General features: G+C 51.8%; 1 protein-coding gene across 2 annotated transcripts; it reads left to right on the top strand.

Annotated features, from left to right (window-relative positions):
- Positions 1-1779: 1779 nt before the first annotated feature.
- On the top strand, positions 1780-17567 carry HROB (homologous recombination factor with OB-fold). 2 transcript variants are annotated; one of them, XM_059149581.1, is made up of 11 exons: positions 1780-2031; positions 3391-3441; positions 4860-4924; positions 6692-7828; positions 8972-9055; positions 10137-10277; positions 11070-11178; positions 11366-11451; positions 11743-11868; positions 14069-14186; positions 16944-17567. In XM_059149581.1, the coding sequence occupies exons 4-11, from the start codon at positions 6893-6895 to the stop codon at positions 17033-17035; spliced, it is 1692 nt and encodes a 563-aa protein (XP_059005564.1). In that variant the 5' UTR covers positions 1780-2031; positions 3391-3441; positions 4860-4924; positions 6692-6892; the 3' UTR covers positions 17036-17567. The 2 variants fall into 2 exon arrangements, with proteins under 2 accessions (XP_059005564.1, XP_059005563.1); XM_059149580.1 differs by lacking the exon at positions 4860-4924.
- The last annotated feature ends 1588 nt before the right edge of the window (positions 17568-19155 follow it).

Genomic DNA, 19155 nt, shown 5'->3' with positions numbered 1-19155 from the left:
GCCATAGATGTCAAATTCATTGAACTTAGAAAAGTGATGGAGGAGAAAACAGGATTTCCCATTAGAAGATCTACCACTGAGGGACTGTGTGGCCCTGATGGGCTCTCTTACCTCCTGGGCCTCAGTTTCCTAATCTGTAAAATAATACCATGCCCCCCCCCCCCATTCTTCCTGGGACCTTTGTGAAGACAAAATCAGGTAGTGGTTAAAATTGGAAGCTGCAGACTTCAGGGTGGGTAGGAGTTGCTCTTAGCCCTCTTGGTCTTTTGGGCTCTGTGATCTCCCTTCAGCTGGAGCTGGCAGAGCCCAGATGCCCCAGGACCCCAAATGGGTCTCCAGGGCTATCCATAGCTGAGCAGAATGAGCTGCACTTAGGAAGAGGAGGTCTGTAAGTGGGATACTTGGGATTTTGTACCCAGCTCAGAAGAAGCACAGAGGCTGTGAGGGAATTTCTAACTTGGGTGAGAGTTGCAGGGGTCCAGCTTCCATCTCCCATCACAATTCTGGCTTCCATTCTGATGTGGGACAGGTAAACTGGTCCCCAAGAAGCTATGATGCTTGCCCAGAGGAGAGGCCAGGCCAGGCCACCCTGGGGACGATCCAAGGTTGGCTCAGATCAGATCATTAAGAACTTGAGTCAGCTACCTTCCTCCTGTCTTTTGAGTCCTCAAAATTATGCAGCCCTAAGCTCTCTCCAACTAGCTTTATAGTGACAAGCAAGAAGAAGAACAGAGGAAGGACTGAGGGCTGGCTCATGAAGGCTAGCTTTGCCAGCTCACAGCATCCCTGCCCATCTCTCTGCACAACTAGCCTAGACTACCTTTTGACCTGTCTCCCTAAGTTGTAAAGCTGAGGGCACAAGGAGTCTTAAGTTTCTCTATCCTCAGTGTTATGTACTATGCCAGATACACGGCAGTCATTGTAGAATTCCTCCAATAATTCTTTTTTTTTAATATTTTTATTTTTATTTATTTAGACAGAGATAGATCACAAGTAGACAGAGAGGCAGGCAGAGAGAGAGAGAGGGAAGCAGGCTCCCCGCCCAGCAGAGAGCAGAGAGCAGAGAGCCCGATGCGGGACTCATCCTAGAACCCCGAGATCATGACCAGAGCTGAAGGCAGCGGCTTAACCCACTGAGCCACCCAGGCGCCCCTCCTCCAATAATTCTGTTGAGCCTTGTGCTAAGTGCTGGGGACACAAAGTTGAACAAGCCAGACAAAGTCCCTGCCTTCATGAAGCTCATTTTTGTTTGTTTGTTTGCTTTTTGTGCTGAACCCCAGGAGCTCGTATTTTAGGGAGGAGGACACGCAATAAAGATGTATATCATGACAGTTATAAATTATGGAAAGCGCTGAGAAGGGAACAGAGTGTTGGATGGGGGAGGGATGTTACTTGAGAAGTGACAGGGAAGATCTGAGATCTAAGTTGAAATATTAAGGGTTAAAAAGAACAAGACCAAGAACATCTTTGCTTAATAGACGTGTTGCAAGTATGGGTGGATAGATGAACAAACAGCCAGTGGGGCGGATTCTAATGTGAATGAGAGTTATGCTCCAGGACCCCGTCCCTAGTGTGCTTAACTCTGTAGAGGAGGATGGGCGGAACTGGGGACCCAACCTGCGGTCCCAGAACTCCTGTTGAACCAACCAACCTGGCCCGAGGGGCCGCTGGGGGGCGACCGAGAGCCCACTCATTTCCCTTTAAGGCCGAGGCGGAAGACAGAGGAAGAAGAGTCTTTGCGTCGGCGGGATAGAAATAGGCCCGCCCCTTTAAGAGGCGGAGACGCCGGAGTGGCGGCCACTTCGAAAGCAGCCACGGGCTTCAGCCCCCGGCTTTCCGGCGACCCCCTCTCGGCCCCCGCCCGAGTCTCAGAGTCGTGACTTTCCGACCTCGCTCCAGAGACCCCGCAAGTCCGGACTCCGACTGTCCCGCCCGGGACAAGTCCGAGGCCCCGGCGACCCCTCGAGTGGGGGGCCTGCCCGACAAAACACTCTCCCCGCCCGGGGTCAGAGGCCGCCCGCCGTCGCCATGGTAATGCCGCGCCCCAGGCGGTGGAACTGCCGCACAACCGGGTTAGGTTTGGGTCAGAGCTTGGTGGCCTCGGAACACCTGGGCTCTAGTCAGGGCTTGCCTGGAGACCCTGGGAAGGTTCTCTCCACGCACCTCCCTCTGGGCCTGCTTCCCTCCTGCTGCTCTTACCTCTCTTCTTGGAGAACTGCTCGTGGTTCTCGGTGTGCCCGAACGTCACGGCCCCAGAACCGACCCCCTTCCCCCGCAACCCCGTACCTCCTGATCCTTGGGCACTGGGTTGCGGGGGTGTGTGTCACTATAGCTCTTGCTGCTCTGGCAACGGGGGGCGGGGGTAGGCACAGCCCGCCGCGCTGGGCTTGACACGTCTAAGAACTACCCACAGCAGCCCTGCTGCCTAGAAAGAAGGAGCTCTGGGCCGGGGCATCCAACCCTCCTGGGACGCTGGCTTTGGTGCGTGGGATTAGATAGAAGGAAACCACTTGCTTCAGAAACAAGACCACTGTACTGGGCATGCTTGGATTTATGGTAGCCTCTCTGACGTTTCACATAGGTTCCCCAGGCCAACTTTTTGGGATGTTGCAAAATCCTTCAGCCCATGTGCCCAGTGCTGAGGCTAAAGAATGACCCATGCACCCTTTTAAGCCTTCCCCTTGCCTCTTCCTCCCTCTTCCAAGGTGAATACAGATGGACCCGAGTGGATTATTTTGCAAGAAAGGATTCCAAATCCTCTAAATCTTTTTTTTTTTTTTTTTAAAGATTTTATTTATTTGACAAAGAGAGATCACAAGTAGGCAGAGGCAGGCAGAGAGAGGAAGGGAAGCAGGCTCCTTGCAGAGCACAGAGTCCGATGCGGGGCTCGATCCCAGGACCCTGGGATCATGACCTGAGCCGAAAGCAGAGGCTTTAACCCACTGAGCCACTCAGGCGCCCTCTTTTTTTTTTTTTTTTTTAACATTTTATTTATTTGACAGGCAGAGAGGCAGGCAGAGAGAAGGGGAAGCAGGCTCCCTGCTGAGCAGGGAGCCCGCTGTGGGGCTTGATCCCAGGACCCCAAGATCATGACCTGAGCCCAAAGCCCAAAAGCAGAGGCTTAACCCACTGAGCCACCCAGGCGACCCTGAATCCTCTAAATCTTTTTTGTTTGTTTGTTTGTTTATTTTTGAATCCTCTAAATCTTTAAGTAAATCCCATCTCTTCCTTCCTCATCCCTTATTCCTCCCTCAACACTAGGAAAAAAACAAAAACAAAAAACAGTACACCCGATGGTCTTGTTAGAATTGGAAAGAAGCGTAGTGAGGACCGAATGTACTTGTAAGCAGTATCTCTCCTCCAACCTCAATTGCTTTGTTTTCCTTTCAGGCATGCAGTTTGCAGAAGCTGTTTACTGTGGAAGAGGAGTTTGAAGATGAGGTAAGGAAGTGTTGGTGATCAGAGATAGCAGAGGACGTCTTGAGTTGTCAACACCCAGACCCAGAAATTTTGAAGCAGTCTTCCCCAGCCTCCTTTTACTTGACATGTATAGCTTTTTTGTCTGTGAGAGGCTGAGAGAAGATGAGACATGTAAACAACCTACTTAACTGTTTTAGAGACAGAAAAACAGAGATGTGAGCTGCCTAATTGACATACCTTTAAATTACTAGGGCCCTTGCCTGGAAGCTGTGTCATGTGGATGATTCAGTTCACCTTTATGATGGCATACTTGAGGTGGGAAGAAAGTTTATGGAGAGCCACAGACAACACAGTTAGTGGATAGCAGGAGGCTTGGGGTCACCAAGTCGCTACATGAGCCAGGGCAAATTACTTCATTCTCTGGCCTTCTGTTTTCTCTTCTATAATAGGAGGGATGTTCTTCTGCCTTAAATACTCTTCCCTCTAGCTCAGAAGATGAGGGATTAGACTGTATCAGAAGCTGGCACGTCAGAATCACCCCTGCTGAGGCCTTTCCACACACCAATTAAATCGGAATTTCTGGGGATAGGCCCAAGCAGGGCTGTTTCTAATCTCGGGGTATAGTCAGAGATCACTGAACTAGCTAGCACTCCCCGCAGCTCTCTTCCCGCTCAGATCCAAAGGATATAGTTTGGTCTGGGAGGCCCCAAATCGCTACCTGAAACCCTTTTCAGAAAGAGGCAAGATTTAAGCAGGCAAAATGCAAAAGAGGTAAAATAACCTATTTAAGAACACACCACCAACAACCAGGGTGAGGTCTTGGCCTCCTGATTCTAGGCTGACATACATAGATACTAAACTATATTTATAGAGTAGAATTGCTTTCTTTTATCAATGACAAACCTTTCAAACTTACTTTTTGTCTCCCAGCACTGTGCTTTAAAAATCGAATTTAGGATTTGTCAAGATGCCCCATTTGTACCTAGCCGGGTGATGAATGCTGCACCGGGGACCCTTCTGGCAGCCCAAGCCCCGCACTCCTCTTCCTTTGAGGCTTTTGGAACCTAAGGTTTGAAAGCGAAGACAGACCTTCCTTAGACCTCTTAAAAACCCGTCTCTGGCTTGTCTCATTCATTGAGGCCCTAAGACATAGTGACAGGGACACATATGGCTTCTAGTCCTAGTTCTGTGAAGTTATTTAACTTCTGAGTCTCCATTTCTGCATCCATAAAATGGGAATAATAATAACACTTATTAGGACCATCGTGAAAATTCATTGAGAGAATTCCGGTAAAATGTGTATGGGGTCCCCGGCACCCAGTGCCATTTCAAATTGTAAGATGTTTTTGTCATCACTTGGGGACTTGAATTTTGCTTTTACAAAAAATTCAAAATTGCCAGCTTTGTTGAGGAGATGTGTCCCTGTCTTTGTCTTTCAGCTTTGGAGATGTGTAATTACAGGCTGAAAAAGTGACTGCTAAGTGTCCCTTTCGGGTCTTACCAGGTGATGAGAGGACTGTGGGGCTGGCAATGGGATTAAGAGTGAAGGTCTCTGTGGTACCTGGCTGGCTCAGTGGAGCATGTTGGCTCTTGATCCCGGGGTCTTGAGTTCGAGCCCCATGTTAGGCATAGAGATTACTTTAAAAAAAAAAAAAAAAAAGAGTGAAGGACTCTGACAGTTCAAGTTTCTGTTCTAAGAACAGCCCCTTTCCTCCTTCCTCAGGCAGATGACATCATGTCTAAGCTCTTTAGGAGAAAAGGATTGTCAGGATTTCACTGCTGCTGTAATTCTAATATTGTTATTGCTAAACCCCATGGCAGTCCCGCTGGGGTATGCCATTCTCCTGACAATACACAAAGCAGGGAAAAACCCTTCTCTGGCCCAGACAATCCAATGCAGCACCAAAGGATGGGGGTGGAGGGGACCTTCCTGTCAGTTAAATCAGCAGTTCTGACTCAAAAACACCCTCAGAACAGGTCTGTTGCTCTCGAAGGTGTCAATCTCACCTTGCTTCCCAACTGGAATCCATACTTAATTTAACCTGCCTGAAAAGCTATATTTAACGTCTGCCTATTTTGCTGGATCCAAGGCCTCTTCGGCTTACTGAAGGTTGTGTGTGTGTGTGTGTGTGTGTGTGTGTGTGTGTGTGTGTGTCTTGGGGCAGGGGGAGAGGAGTGGGCTGAGGACAGGCAGCATGACCAGCTGGAGAGACCCCTGTTGCACAGGCTGGACACCAGAAAACTTATTTCCTTGAGATGGGTGTGTAATCTTGGGTGATTCGATTCCTTGGTGCCTGGTATGTTTGCTTCTGCCTACTCCCCTGAATACCACTGCTCCCCCACCCCCCAAGAGAAGCTACCTGTAAACTTAGCCTTAGAATTTTTTTTAAGACTTTTTTCTTCAAAATTTTAATTAATTAATTAGTTTATTTATTTTTAGAGAGGGGAGGGGCAGAGGGAGAGAGAAGGAATCTCAAGCAGACTCCATGCTGAGCGTGGAGCCCAATGCAGGGCTCGATCTCACAACCCTGAGATCATGACATGAGCCAAAATCAAGAGTCAGACGCTTAACTGACTGAGCCACCCAGGCGCCCCTCTTCATATAGTTATTTAAGTTCTAGTTAGTGGGGAACCTGGGTGACTCAGTTGGTTAGGCATCTGCCCTCAGCTCGGGTTGTGATCCTGGAGTCACATTGGTCTCCTGGCTCAGCAGGGAGTCTACATCTCTCTCTACCCACCCTTGCTCCAGCTCATGCTCTCTATCTCTCAAATAAATGAATGGAATCTTTAAAAAATAAATAAAATAACTTCCAGTTAGTTAACATACAGTGCTAAAGGTTTTATTTTTAAGTAATCTCTACATGCAACGTGGGACTTGAACTCACGACCCCAAGATCAGGAGTCACATGCTCCATCCACTGAGCCAGCCAGGCGCCCCTGGATGGTTCTGGTAGAAGTCTGGGGGTGGTGGGGCGCCTGGCTGGCTCATTCCATGGAGCATGCGACTCTCGATCTTGGGATCACAAGTTTGAGTCCCATAATGCATGTAGACATTACTTTAAAAAATAATAGTAAAATCTTTTTAAAAAGTCTGGAAGTGGGCTCATGGGCAAGGTCAAAGGTGGTAAAAGACCCCACCACGGCCTTTCATGCCTTGGTTTCCTACTTCCATGTATCTGCTTCCATGTACCTACTGCATACCTGGAACAGTAAAAGCAGAGTGTTTCTTGATGTCCGGATGCCAAGACCCACCATCTTTGCTTCTTTGTAGGACTTCTTGTCTGCCGTGGAGGATGCAGAGAATCGGCTTGCTGGCTCTCGGTCTGTGAAGGCTGGGTGCCTGAGACCCTCCTCTTCCAGCCCACGGGACTCCGGGCAGGCACAGTCTCCCGGGCAGCTGCCATCCGGCCCCACTGCTCCTTCAGAGGCTTTGGGCCCATCAGCCCTGGGACTCCGCCTTTCTACCTCCAGCATGCCCGCGGCCATCAGGGGTCCACCTTCTGTAGGAACAGCCTCCCTAAGGCCTATCCCAACTTCCAGCAGCTGGACTGGCCATCAGAGACGCGTGGCACTGGCAGAAGTGCTCAAAGTGCCACCTAGACACCAGACCTCTGCCTCCCACTCCCTGCTCAGGTTTGAGAGCCAGCAGCCAGTAACTGGAGGCTTCGAGGGGCCTGAACAAGATGAATTTGATAAGGTCCTCGCAAGCATGGACCTGGACCTTGGAGGCAGCAGTGAGGCCCCAGGAATCTTGGCCACATGGCATCAGGAGGACTCAGCAGTGGCTAAAAAGGCCCGGGTCACTGAGCTGAGTGGGTCTTGCCTGAAGGGGCCTGTGCCTGCCCCCAATATGACTAGTGTCCTGTCAGCCCATGGTGAGCCTCCAGAGCCTGTTGTCCACTGCAGGACTCCAGAGCCCCATGCGAGATCGGCTGCCACCAGTGACTTTCCCATTCCTGTTCAGCAGCCCCGCTTGGAAGCCTGTCGGAGGGGCCCCCTTCTTCAGGCACCACAGCCTCTCCAAGCAGCTGGCGGGCCTGTTCAGAGCTGCCCTCAAAACCGTTTTCCTGGTCACTCATTCCAGTGTCCAGACGCCTCCATACCTGGCAAATCTCATTTTCCCGGGCCACGGACTCCCAACTCCATGTGCTCTGCTCCCTCAAAGACTATCTCCGGATCGTTTCCTCAGAGCCCCTTACGACCCAGAGCACCAGTGTCTTCTGTCAGGTGTCCTCTCAGCACCCCAAAGAGCTCCCATTCCTTCCCGGTTCCCCAGGCAGCTCTGCAGACACCCATCGTCACCAACCACCTGGTGCGGCTGGTCACTGCTGCCCACCGGACACCCCAGCAGCCCACCAGCCCCAAAACACGGCGCTTCCCTGGCCCAGCTGGGGTCCTGCCTCACCAGGTGAGGGACAGTTGTCCCAGACATGGGGGGTGGGGAGTGGGGGAGGAGGGAATGAAGTGTGGAGAGAGGGTTTCCAGAGCTTCAGAAGAAGTTAAAAGAAGTGGGAAGGAAGAACTGAATACCGCAGGTGAGAGAGGCGCTCCGGGCTCTGAGAACCTCACGCCTTTCCTTTGTTGAGCACCTACTGTTTGCTAGCACTGGGGCAGTAAGAGCCATTCACTTATATTTGCTAATTTGGAGCTGAGAACACAGAGGTTAAGATGGGCATGGCTCCCATCCCAAGTTGTCCACAGCACAGCAGAAGCAGCAGATGCAAACGAGCGGTGATACGTAAAATGCAGAGTGTCCCTGGGTGCTGCGGAGACTCTGGGCTCCTTGGGGTGATTGAGTGGGCTTTGGAGGGTCAGGTAGGAGGTGGATGGACAGGTGCGTGTAACGCTGTGCTCTGGGAGACATCTCAGCAGTGGGAAGACAGGGAAGAGAATGTGCAAAGGCCCAGAGGCAGGAGGGCAGGATGCTGTCAGAGGTACACGGAACGGGCCACTGTGGCAGACGCGTGGAGTCAGCAGGGGGAAGCTGTGCTATGCTGACCATTTGGAGTCAGTGGTGGTGGAGGGACAGTTTCCGTCAAACCATCTTGGATCAGATCCTAGATAAAGGGACCCTGAGCGTCTGGTCTGGTTGTAATTGGTGCACTCTTTCCTCTCATTTTAAGGCTGGTTCAAATCATTTCTGCCCATTCCTTGCCCTTCGCTGGCACTTTAAGGGAAATCCAAGGAGGCCATCCACATTCCTCCTGGGCTGGATCCCTGCGGGGAAGGGTTAGGTCCCTGAGAAGGGACTTGGGGAAAGCTGCCTCTGTGCCTATCCCAGGCCTCCCTATCCGGGTCATTGGCTCCTTCAGGAAGCCCTGGGTTTTGCTCCTGGGCCAGCTCCAGCTTCCTCACATTCCCCAAACAATCCCCAAAGCATCTTTTTTGAGCTGCCAGCAAGGCTCCTGAGACTTCGTTAGGAGAGCTGTGATATGTGTTAATTGTCCCTGATAGTTTCCTGAACTCATTATGTAACCCAGACAAGAAGCTGTACTTGTAAGTAACAGCTGCCGCGCGTGCTCTCGCCTTCCCCTTCTCTCTCCCCTTGTAGCTCAGCGGGAAGCATCTGGAGGAGATCATGGTTTCCACACCCCAGACTCCAACTCATGGTGCTCTGGCTAAATTCCGGACAGAGGTAACTAGTTCCATGCATATGCTGACTTTCTGGGCGTTGTTTAAGGGTGAGGGACACCCCTGTGGGTTTCAGGAGTTGAGAAGCAGAGTTTGGGGTACTAGGCCTGTTCCGGGGCTCCCACACCAGAGGCACATGGGGAAGGCCATTTGGGGATGTGGTGGTTTTACTAGCCGAAGATGAAGCCTGTCCTGATGCCGACCCATGTCACGCGTCCAGTCTTCTCTCTCACCTAAGAAAGAAAGGCCCAGCTAACTCCCATCTTCCCTCAGAGGAGGGCAGTGTCACAAGTATTAGGAAATTGTGTCTCGGGAACCCTCCTCGCAGGTTTCTGGGAATTGAGCTGGGAAGGATCTGCCTTCGTCTGGCCTCCAGTGGGTTCCTTTTGCGGGGGTGAGACCCATCTTCCCTCCTCACCGGGGTTCTGGTTGACCTGCTCTACCCTCAGACCCACTTTTGCTTTTAATTCTCTTTGCTGCCCATCCACAGATCCATCTGGTTACAAAACATTTTCTTTTTTAAAGACTTTTTATTTATTTATTTGGGGGAGGGCAGAGGGAGAGGGACTAGCAGACTCTTCACTGAGTGCAGAGCCCAGCACTGGGCTCAGTCCCACAACCCGAGCAGAAACCAAGAGTCAGACGCTCAATCGACTGAGCCACCCAGGCGCCCCAAAGCATTTTTTAATGTAAGAAGATTAATAGTTAAGCCAGAGGCAGCCCAAATAAAAATGTGACTGGTTTCAAAATGGCTAAGGCACTCTGGAAACCTGTCAATGTGGGGGCGGGGGCTCGCCGGCCCCAATACTTCTCGAGTCTGTTACACAAGTGACATAGCCTTTTGCTTCAGTGCAACCAAAGTTAGGACCTGATATAAAATAAAATAAACCTTTGGTATTGCTGCTTAGTGAAAGATATGCTATGCAGCAAAATCTCTCATACCATTTTGTGAGGTGGGAGAGGAAGAGACTGGTTACCATGCTGCAGGGAATTCGACCTTCCCTCCCAGCCCCCCATCCTGTCTCAGTCAAGGTCAGAAGGGAGTGGATCCACTCACATAGGCCCCCTTTGCTCTGTGGTACCAGATTGTTACCAGTTCCCAGGCATCAGCAGAGGAGGACTTTGGACGAGGGCCGTGGCTGGCCATGAAGTCTTCTCTGGGCTTAGACGAGAGAGACCCCACCTGCTTCCTCTGTGCCTATAGCATTGTCATGGTGCTGCGGAAGGTAAGGATACTGGGTGCTGAGCTGTGCAAGAAAGACCATTTCTTTTCCTTTCTTTTTTTTAAGATTTTATTTATTTATTTGACAGCGAGAGTGACAGCAAGAGCAGGGGGAGCAGAGAGGGAAAAAACAGGCTTCCCGCTGAGCAGGGAGCCCAGTGCGGGGCCTAATTCCAGGACCCTGGGATCATGACCTGAGCCCAAGGCAGACGCTTAACAAATGAGCCACCCAGGCACCCCAAGAAAGACCATTTCTACCCTTTCTACCAACCTGCTGTCCTCCTCCACCTTAGGAAAGGGGGCTGTCCTTTTGCTCCCTCTCACCCCAGGCCTATCTCCAAGCAGCTACATGGAGTCCCTTTGGTTGTATCTTCTCCTCACCCAGCATTTCACTACTACTGGGCATAGGTGGAAGGTGAAAGTGGGGTATGGGTATGTCTCTGCGTGTCCAGGTCCTGGATGAGATGGGGTGAGCACACTGCTACCCTTCAAGCTGCCTCATGTGAGGACACATGCCCACGGCAACGGAGGTAGAGCTCTGTATAAAGAGACATGCTGGAGAAAGGAAGCAGGGGGTAGTGATAGATGAAGGCCCTGCCAGCCTCAGTTCTGCTAGAGAGACAGGATGAGGCCTTCAGACCACCCTTTTGCCCTCCACAAAAGGAAGATCATCACCATGTCTGTCCTCGGAACCCACTCCCCGCTCCCTCCCCCCCCACTCCAGTTGCCCTGGCCCACTTGGGAACATCACTGGTGGGATGCTGCTTGCTCAGCAAATGCCTCTCCTCGTAACCAGGCAGCCCTGAAGCAGCTTCCTAGGAACAAGGTCCCCCACATGGCTGTGATGATCAAGTCCCTGAGGCGGAGCGTGATGGACGCCAGCGTGGTTTTCAAGGACCCCACAGGTGAGCAGTCAGGCCCTGAGCGGGTCTGATGAGTGGCCTTCGCTGAGTTCAGGGGATGAGGAAGAGTCGTCCTCTCTATCTGCAGACGGGAAAATTGAGGCAGTGAGCGGTCCACTTCCCAGCCAGGGCCCAAAGCAGTCCCTGTGCTGCCCTTGACCCAGCCTGATGGGCCACGTGGTATTTGCAGGAGAGATGCAGGGCACGGTGCACAGGCTGCTGCTCGAGACCCGCCAGAGTGAGCTGAAACCTGGCTCGGTGCTGCTGCTAAAGCAGGTGAGGGGCACCCCAAACGGGGACCTGCTCTCCAGCCTTCCCACCCTGGAGAAGGTCCCTGAGGGCTTGGCCTGGCTCCCATCCTTCGGAGGTGGGTGGGGATGAGGGGTGGTGCTGTGAGGGCCGGAGGGTGCAGTACTTGGTTCTGCTCTGGTCCCAGGGCTGGGGTGAAACCATCTGTGTGACCCCGGTGCCGAGGCCAGCGAGAGAGACGCAGGCGGGGACCGGGTAGCATCTGACCATGTCTAGGGCTCCATGAGGACACTGACCTTCCCCCATCCCCGGCTCAAGGTTGGAGTGTTCTCTCCGTCGCTCCGGAATCACTACCTCAACGTGACGCCCAACAACCTGGTCCGTGTTTACAGCCCAGATTCCGGGGATGGGAGCTTCCTCAAGCCGTCTCAGCCCTTCCCCAAGGTAAGAGGAGCAGGATGGAATGGGGGCTGACAGGGCCTCTCTCTGGCTGGATCTTCTGGTACCTTCCGTTCCTTCACCCTGGGGAGCAGAGGCGTGAAGGGGCCAGTTACCCCGAGGTGAAGAGATGCCTCTGAAAACAGTACAGCATCCTCCTGTTCCCAGGGCCCCCGCCTGCCAGACGGCACAGTAACAGGACCTAGAGCAGCTGGCTACTTGGTGATCTGATGGCAGGCTTGAGCACCAGGGAGGATGGAGTCACCTGAGAACTAACGAGGCTGTGGTTTCCTGGGTGAGGGGTGGTGTGGCCCTCAGTAAGTGACTCAGGGTCAGATCTGCTACAGGCGGCGGGGCAGAGAGTAGGGAGCTGCGTATGGCCTGTCATGTGATCCAGCCCTTGCTCTGCATCTGCCCTCCTGGCCTCTACCTCTACTGGGTGTGGGGGGCACCCGTACAGAACTCAGGAGGGGACACCCCCCTTTGGGAACTAAGGGAGACTAGGGTTCCAGGCAGCTCCACTCCAGGTTAAGAGTGCAGAGCTGGCCCTTGACTGGCGCATGGTGTCCCCTCTGTGGCCACCTCCCCCCTTCCTGGGGTCCTGGGTTGTTGGGCCTGGCCTGGGGGTGGGGAGACCTCCTGTCTCCGCTCTGCTGGTAATTTGTAACTTGACCTTGGCAGGTACTGTCCCCACCCCTGCTGTTGCTTCATCTAAAAAGCGAATGCTCTAGACTTGATGACTTCTTCTCAAGTTACACCTTTCACTCGGTGGGGTACTTCCCATTTCCCTCATCTTTCCCCTTAACCTTCCACATTTTCTCAAAAATCACCCACTCCCAAAACCTCATCCTTCTTTTCCTTTTAAATGTCAAGTTATCCATACACATTGACAACAATTGCAATGGTACAGAATAAAGCAAAACATAAAACTTACTCTTCTTCTTTCCCATTCCCTACGGCAAATGATGGTCAATGGCTTAATTACTGGGGCGCCTGGGTGGCTCAGTGGGTTAAGCCTCTGCCTTCAGCTCAGGTCATGATCTCAGGGTCCTGGGATCCAGACCCACATCCCTGCATCAGGCTCTCTGCTCAGCGGGGAGCCTGCTTTCCCCTCTCTCTCTGCCTGCTTCTCTGCGTACTTGTGATCTCTCACTCTCTCTGTCAAATAAAAATTAATTAATTAATTAAATTAAAAAATAATAAAAAGCTTATATTCTTTTAAAAAACAGCTTAATTACTAATTTCCATTACCTGACTGTATATTAGCTAGTGTGCAGATTCTTTTTTTTTTTTAAAGGAAAGGTTGTTTGTTTGTTTTTTGTTTTTATTTATTATTTTGTTAAGATTTTATTTATTTGGCAAAGAAAGATCACAACCAGGCAGAGAGGCAGGCAGAGAGAGAGAAGAGGGAAGCAGGCTCCCCACTGAGCAGAGAGCAAGATGTGGGGTTCTATCCCCAGACCCTGGGATCATGACCTGAGCCAAAGGCAGAGGCTTTAGCCCACTGAGCCACCCAGGTGCCCCTAGTGTGCAGATTCTTAAAAGGTTTTTTTGGTGTTTTTTGTTGTTGTTGTTTTAGTGAGGGAAAGAGAGAAAGAGAGAATCTTAAGCAGGTTCCACACCCAGTGCATGAGCGTGACATGGGGCTGAATTTCCAAACCCATAAAAGCTCATCTTTTTTTTTTTTTTAAATATTTTATTTATTTATTTGACAGAGAGACAGTGAGGGCAGGAACACAAGCTTGGGAGTGGGAAAGGGAAAGCAGGCTTCCTGCTGAGCAAGAAGCCCGATGTGGGGTTTGATCCCAGGACCCTGAGATCATGACCCAAGCCAAAGGCAGATGCTTTAATGACTGAGCCACCCAGGCGCCCCCTAAAATCTCATTTTTAACCCCAGGCCAAATCCTCAACATATTTCTGAATGGCCTCGTCACTCTGTTCCTGGTATATACAGATTTCCTAAAACACCAGATACCAACAGAATTAGGAAAGAAAATCGCCCAAAAAAGTTTGTGTTTTTAATTACCTGCTCTTTGGGGTGTTTGGTATTTCAGCTCCCTCCCCTCGGTGACTGGCCCCTTCCACACTCCTCTGTCGTGTCTTTCCTAAGCCCCTACCTATTCTTTTGAGGTTGTCTGGGTGGCATGGGACTGTCCAGAGGGATGTCAGGGGCACGGACATTAGTAACCAGGCCCTCTGTCCCCAGAACCCGGGAAGCTTCCCTGGCAGCCCCCATCATGAGACTGCAAAGTCTGGAAAAGGCTTGAGAACAGCACCAAACACAGAGACAGGGGCATCCCTCGAGGAAGAGCTCCCAGAAGCAGGTAAGGCAGTCAGCCTACCCAGGAGCAAAAGCGGTTCTTCTTCTATTTCCTCTTGGATAGCGCAGCCAGGAGAATCTGGCTACATCTCTTCCCTCCTTCTGTGAATCCTTGGGTCTTACAGAATCTTCCAGAAATCAGATGTGGTATCTTTTTTGGCAAGGCTGTAGGCCACAAACTAACTATAGTAGTGTGATTGGGGCTACATAAACAAATACAGTGGGATCCACGGGTCTCCCCTTTTCCAGGCCATGTGGTTACCCACAAGGAGGGGATGGATGGACACCACCCCTGTGCCACACCTTGAGTCTTCTGGGAGCTGATTTCCCCATTCTGACTAAGCTCAGAGATCCTGCAGGCAGGGCTGAGGAGTCAGACATCCATGGGGTTAGGGTGGCACCAAGAAACAGACCTGAGAAGCCCAAACACAGACCTGTAAGGGTATGACCAGCTTGTTCCTCGGGAGGGAGCATCACCCACGTGGAGCGTACACAGTCCAAGTGTGAGCCTTAGCTTTTGGATTCCATAAATTCAACCCTGTCCAGCCCCAAAATTCATGGGATTGTGGGTAAGTGTCTCACATTAATCAGATTCACATTGGACTAATGGATAAACCACATAAGCCAATTTACTTATAGCCTATAGCCTACGAAAGGGTATCTACCCCTCATGCTAGAATCTTCCCTGAGATGTTGCACTCGTTCCTTATAAGTAAGCTGGTTGACAAGCCAAACCATCATCAGGAGGTTACTGGAGCTCATGAAATAAGTGAGGAGAGTCATCTGTAGAATATTGTGGCTGGTGTCACATCTCCATTGTAGGGACAGACTTGCCAAGCAGGCAGCTACTAGCCGTGGCTGGACAGAGTTGGGAGACACCAACACTAGTTCTTTTTTTTTTTTTTTTTTTAAGATTTTATTTATTTATTTGACAGACAGAGCTCACAAGTAGGCAGAGAGGCAGGAAGAGAGAGAGGAGGAAGCAGGCTCTCCACGGAACAGAGAGCCTGATGTGGGGCTCTATCCCAGGTCTCTGGAATCATGACCCGAGCCAAAGGCAGAGGCTTAACCCACTGAGCCACCCAGGCACCCCACCAACACTAGTTCTTACTCTGATTCCCAGTTTCGTAGGCCCACACAGTCTGCTCATTGCCCTTCATTTAACATCGAGTTTCCCTGAACAGTCATAGTGTAATGAGTGAGGGACACCTTTTTTTTTTCTTATTTTTTAAGATGTATTTATTCATTTGAGGCGGGGGAGGAGCAAAGGGAATGGAAGAGAGAGACTCACAAGCAGAGTCCTGGCTGAGGGCAGGGCCAAATGTGTGGCTCGACCCCAGGACCCCAAGATCATGACCGGAGCGACAATCAAGAATCGGCCGCCCAACCGACCAAGCCCCCCCCAGGCGCCCCATCACCTTTTGTTGGTACAATCAAATTCCAGTCTCACTTCCCTAAGTACAGTGCCAGGCACCTTAATTAAATTTTGAATGCTAGGGGCGCCTGGGTGGCTCAGTGGGTTAAAGCCTCTGCCCCCCACCCCCCGGCCTGCCTCGCTGCCTGCTTATGATCTCTGTCTGTCAAATAAGTAAATAAAATCTTGGGGCACCTGGGTGGCTCAGTGGGTTAAAGCCTCTGCTTTCGGCTCAGGTTATGATCCCAGGGTCCTGGGATTGAGCCCCACATCGGGCTCTCTTCTCAGCGGGGAGCCTGCTTCCCCCTCTCTCTCTGCCTGCCTCTCTGTCTACTTGTGATACCAGTCAAATAAATAAATAAAATCTTTAAAAAAAATAAGTAAATAAAATCTTAAAAAAAAAGAAAAAGTCCTACCAAAAAAATTTTTTTTTTGCCAGCAAGTGGACTTCTTTGAGCAGCATCATGGTTGTCAGGAGCTCTGTGCCAGGCCAGAAGCTAGCCTCTGCAGGTGTGGTATCCAATTCTGACCCCATGGGCTGCCTGAGCCCATCCATTACACTGGAGCTCCCTGGTTGGGAGCCGTGTGCTTCTGGCCTCAGATGGAGCTTGAGGACGCTCACCACCAGTTACCTGACCGCTTTAAACTCCATTCTGTCAAAGCAGGGATGGTAAAGAGGAACCACGCCCTCCAAAGGGCTTTGTGAGTTCGGAAAGGGATGAGTACAGCAGGTATGGCCAGGAGCATTGGGTCAGCGAGCGGTAGCTGCTGTTGTTAACTGGGATAGTCCCAGCAGGGATGACTGAGATAGGTGGCTTCCAAGTTCTCAGACACAAGCTTGCAGCTGTGAACTGCAGTCAGGGAGAGGTGCTTTCATTCCACACGCCCAGGAAGGTCCACAGGGGAAGGGGCCCATGTCTCATGCTCTTCAGGTAAGAAAGGGATTCCCGAATGCCGTGATTCTGAATGTGTCTGATGACTTTTTCTGGCCTTTTGCCTTCATCCAATGAGCGGGTTGCATTGGCGGATCCCTGCAGCCTCTCTGGTCAAGCACTGTGCCTCTGGATGGATAGAGGGTCATGCCCAAGGCCAAGGGGAGCGTCTTTCTTGACAGAAAGGCCCAGGCATTTTGTCCTTGTCTCTTGTGATGTGTGTATGTGTGGGAAGCAGAAGGAAGCCGGGAGTCCAGTCAGCCTCAGGCCCAGTCACCACTGCCCAGGGGGAGGGAACTCCCCAACTGTGCAGCCAGGTCCAGAACCCCCTGAGAGGCAGGAGCTTGGGACCCGAGTCCCTTGGAACCCTAACGTCATCACTAAGTCCGTCTACCCTCTCCATGTCCCCCTGCAGATGACCTGGATGGACTCCTCAGTGAGCTCCCTGAGGACTTCTTCTGTGGGACCAGCAGTTGGGACTGCCCCAAGGCAGCGCCCCCGCCTTGAGCAGGCGGCCTCTCGGCACCCAGGAGAGCCTCTGCTTGTGTCTGATTGGGTCCCAGAGAGAGAGGAAGCCCAGCATGATGGGACAGCCAACAAAGCCCAGGACTGTGGTTACCCCCCTGGACGCCTTCCCAGGAACACCCTCGTCCCTCAGATTCTGCACTGCTGTCACTTTGGGTCTTCCTTTGGCATTCTAGAACCCAGCCCCAAGGATGGCCCTTCTGCTCTACTGTCCTCCAAGCCCTTGGATGCCACCATCCCTTCTCCTCCTGCCAACAGGGGAGGTGTGTCCCCCTCCTGCTTCACCTTGACTTTCGAGGACCCTGATCCCTTTATTCCCTATTCCCTGGACCGCTGAGGAGTCACACCACAGTCGTGGTGACCCATTCCTCTGGCTAGAGGAGGAACACACTCAGACCTCCCTCTGCTTTGTCTCTCCAGGCCTGCAGCTGCCCAGCTCACCTGTGCTCAGGGTTCCCAGGTGCGGGGGTGGGACAGGGCTGTGACGTCTTGTTCGGAATTAAAGCAGCTGTCTGCTCCACTCGCCTCCCCCGCTCCTTTCCACCCGCACTGCTCCTTGTCCCGGCTGGCCTACTGCGGCGCCTGGCCGGGACAGAGCCAAGCTCCTCGTTTTCCTTCCCTCTTTCACTCTCTTTTCATGAACTTTCCTTGAGACAGTTTTAGATTGACAGAATTATTGCAAAGATAATCCAGGGAGTTCCTATATACCCCCCACGCAGTGCCCTCTGTCATTAGCCTCTCATACTAGGATGCACACAGCTTACAACTGACCAGCCGCTGTTGGGACACTACTACGAACCGACCTCCATGCCTTTTTCAGACGTATGCGGCTCCCCTGTCATCCTTTTTCTGCTCCAGGATCCCACATGCCCTTTAGTCTCCGGGCCTCTTTAGGCTCCTCCTGCTTCTGGCAGCTCCTCAGGCTTTCCTGGTTTCTCCTGGCTCTGACAGCTGCGGGATTTTGTGTTTTGCAAAGGAGGCCACAGAGGAAGGCATAGTCTCATCACACATCAAGGATGGATGTTGACCTTGATGACCTGGCTGAAGTATCGTTTGTCAGGTTTCTCCACTGTAAACTTGCTTCTCCCTCTTCATACTGTCCTCTTTGGAAGGAAGTCACTGGGTGCAGCCCACACTTAAGGAACAAGGAGTTATGTCCCACCCTCTCTAAGGACAGATTATAGATAGATAGATTCTATTATTAGCTAATAACCTCTATAGATTATTTGGAATTCTCCCGCATTTCTTAGTCCTACATTCCTATCAGTCTGGACCCGTGGGTATTGTTTTATGCGCTGGGTTATAATCCAATGCTGCTTTCCTGTGTGGCCCCGCAACTCCTTGTCACCGTAGCTTTGCCCTGCCACCTTTCAGACGGGAGCTGGACAAGGGGCACCTGTGCACTGTAAAAGGCCTAATTACACCAAGTCGCCAACCTTGTTTTTCCTTTCTGGGATGAAGGGAAGAAAGGACTCATCCCCCAGCCCGTGGTGGAGGGAGTGTGGGTTAAAGACCCTATTCTGACCGCCAGCCTCCCCTGCCTTAGCCCCTGCCTTCCCTAAGGGGCTGTGAGTCTGAGGCTCCCTACTGCTTCGTACTACTCTCCCAAAGAAAGGCTGATCCCCTTGATCCCAGTCTCAAAGCTGAAGTGAGCAAGTGCTGGAAGAATTCCACATTCAGCTGGCTGCTGGTTGCAGTGGGGCCCTGTTCTAGAAGGCTTTTGTGTTCCAAGCCCAGGAGCAAGAAGGGGCTAATTCACCAGCAGCCCTCCTACCTGAACAGATGTGCACTTCTAACTCTCCTGCCCACTGCTAATCCCCCAGCTCTGCTGATGCTGCTCAGACCTGGGCCAGAGGCCACCTATACTATATGGTCTTCCCACACCTAAACCACCCCATACCCCGGGCACGCACAACCATGCCCCAGTCAATTCCCTTGAGCCCTGATCTTTAGGGCTCATGGTCCTGACCAGGGTCATGGCTTCTGGGTGCTTCATCACCCTACAGACTCAGCTCCCAGAAGGCTGGGTGGCGATACAATCCCCTAGCACTGAACTGGGCTCCCTATGGGTTCGTGTGTGGGTTGAAGTCAAAGCCGCCTTT

Source organism: Mustela lutreola, chromosome 15, assembly GCF_030435805.1.
Source record: "Mustela lutreola isolate mMusLut2 chromosome 15, mMusLut2.pri, whole genome shotgun sequence".
NCBI lineage: Eukaryota > Metazoa > Chordata > Mammalia > Carnivora > Mustelidae > Mustela > Mustela lutreola.
The sequence above is the reverse complement of the archived record's forward strand: the minus strand, read 5'-3'. Positions and strand labels throughout refer to the sequence as shown.

Bases quoted from the DNA above. Each gene is read 5' to 3' on its own strand.
- HROB (XM_059149580.1), top strand. The intron at 10,278-11,069 runs GTAAGGATACTG...CCTCGTAACCAG, and splicing joins TTGTCATGGTGCTGCGGAAG to GCAGCCCTGAAGCAGCTTCC. The intron at 11,179-11,365 runs GTGAGCAGTCAG...TGGTATTTGCAG, and splicing joins GGTTTTCAAGGACCCCACAG to GAGAGATGCAGGGCACGGTG.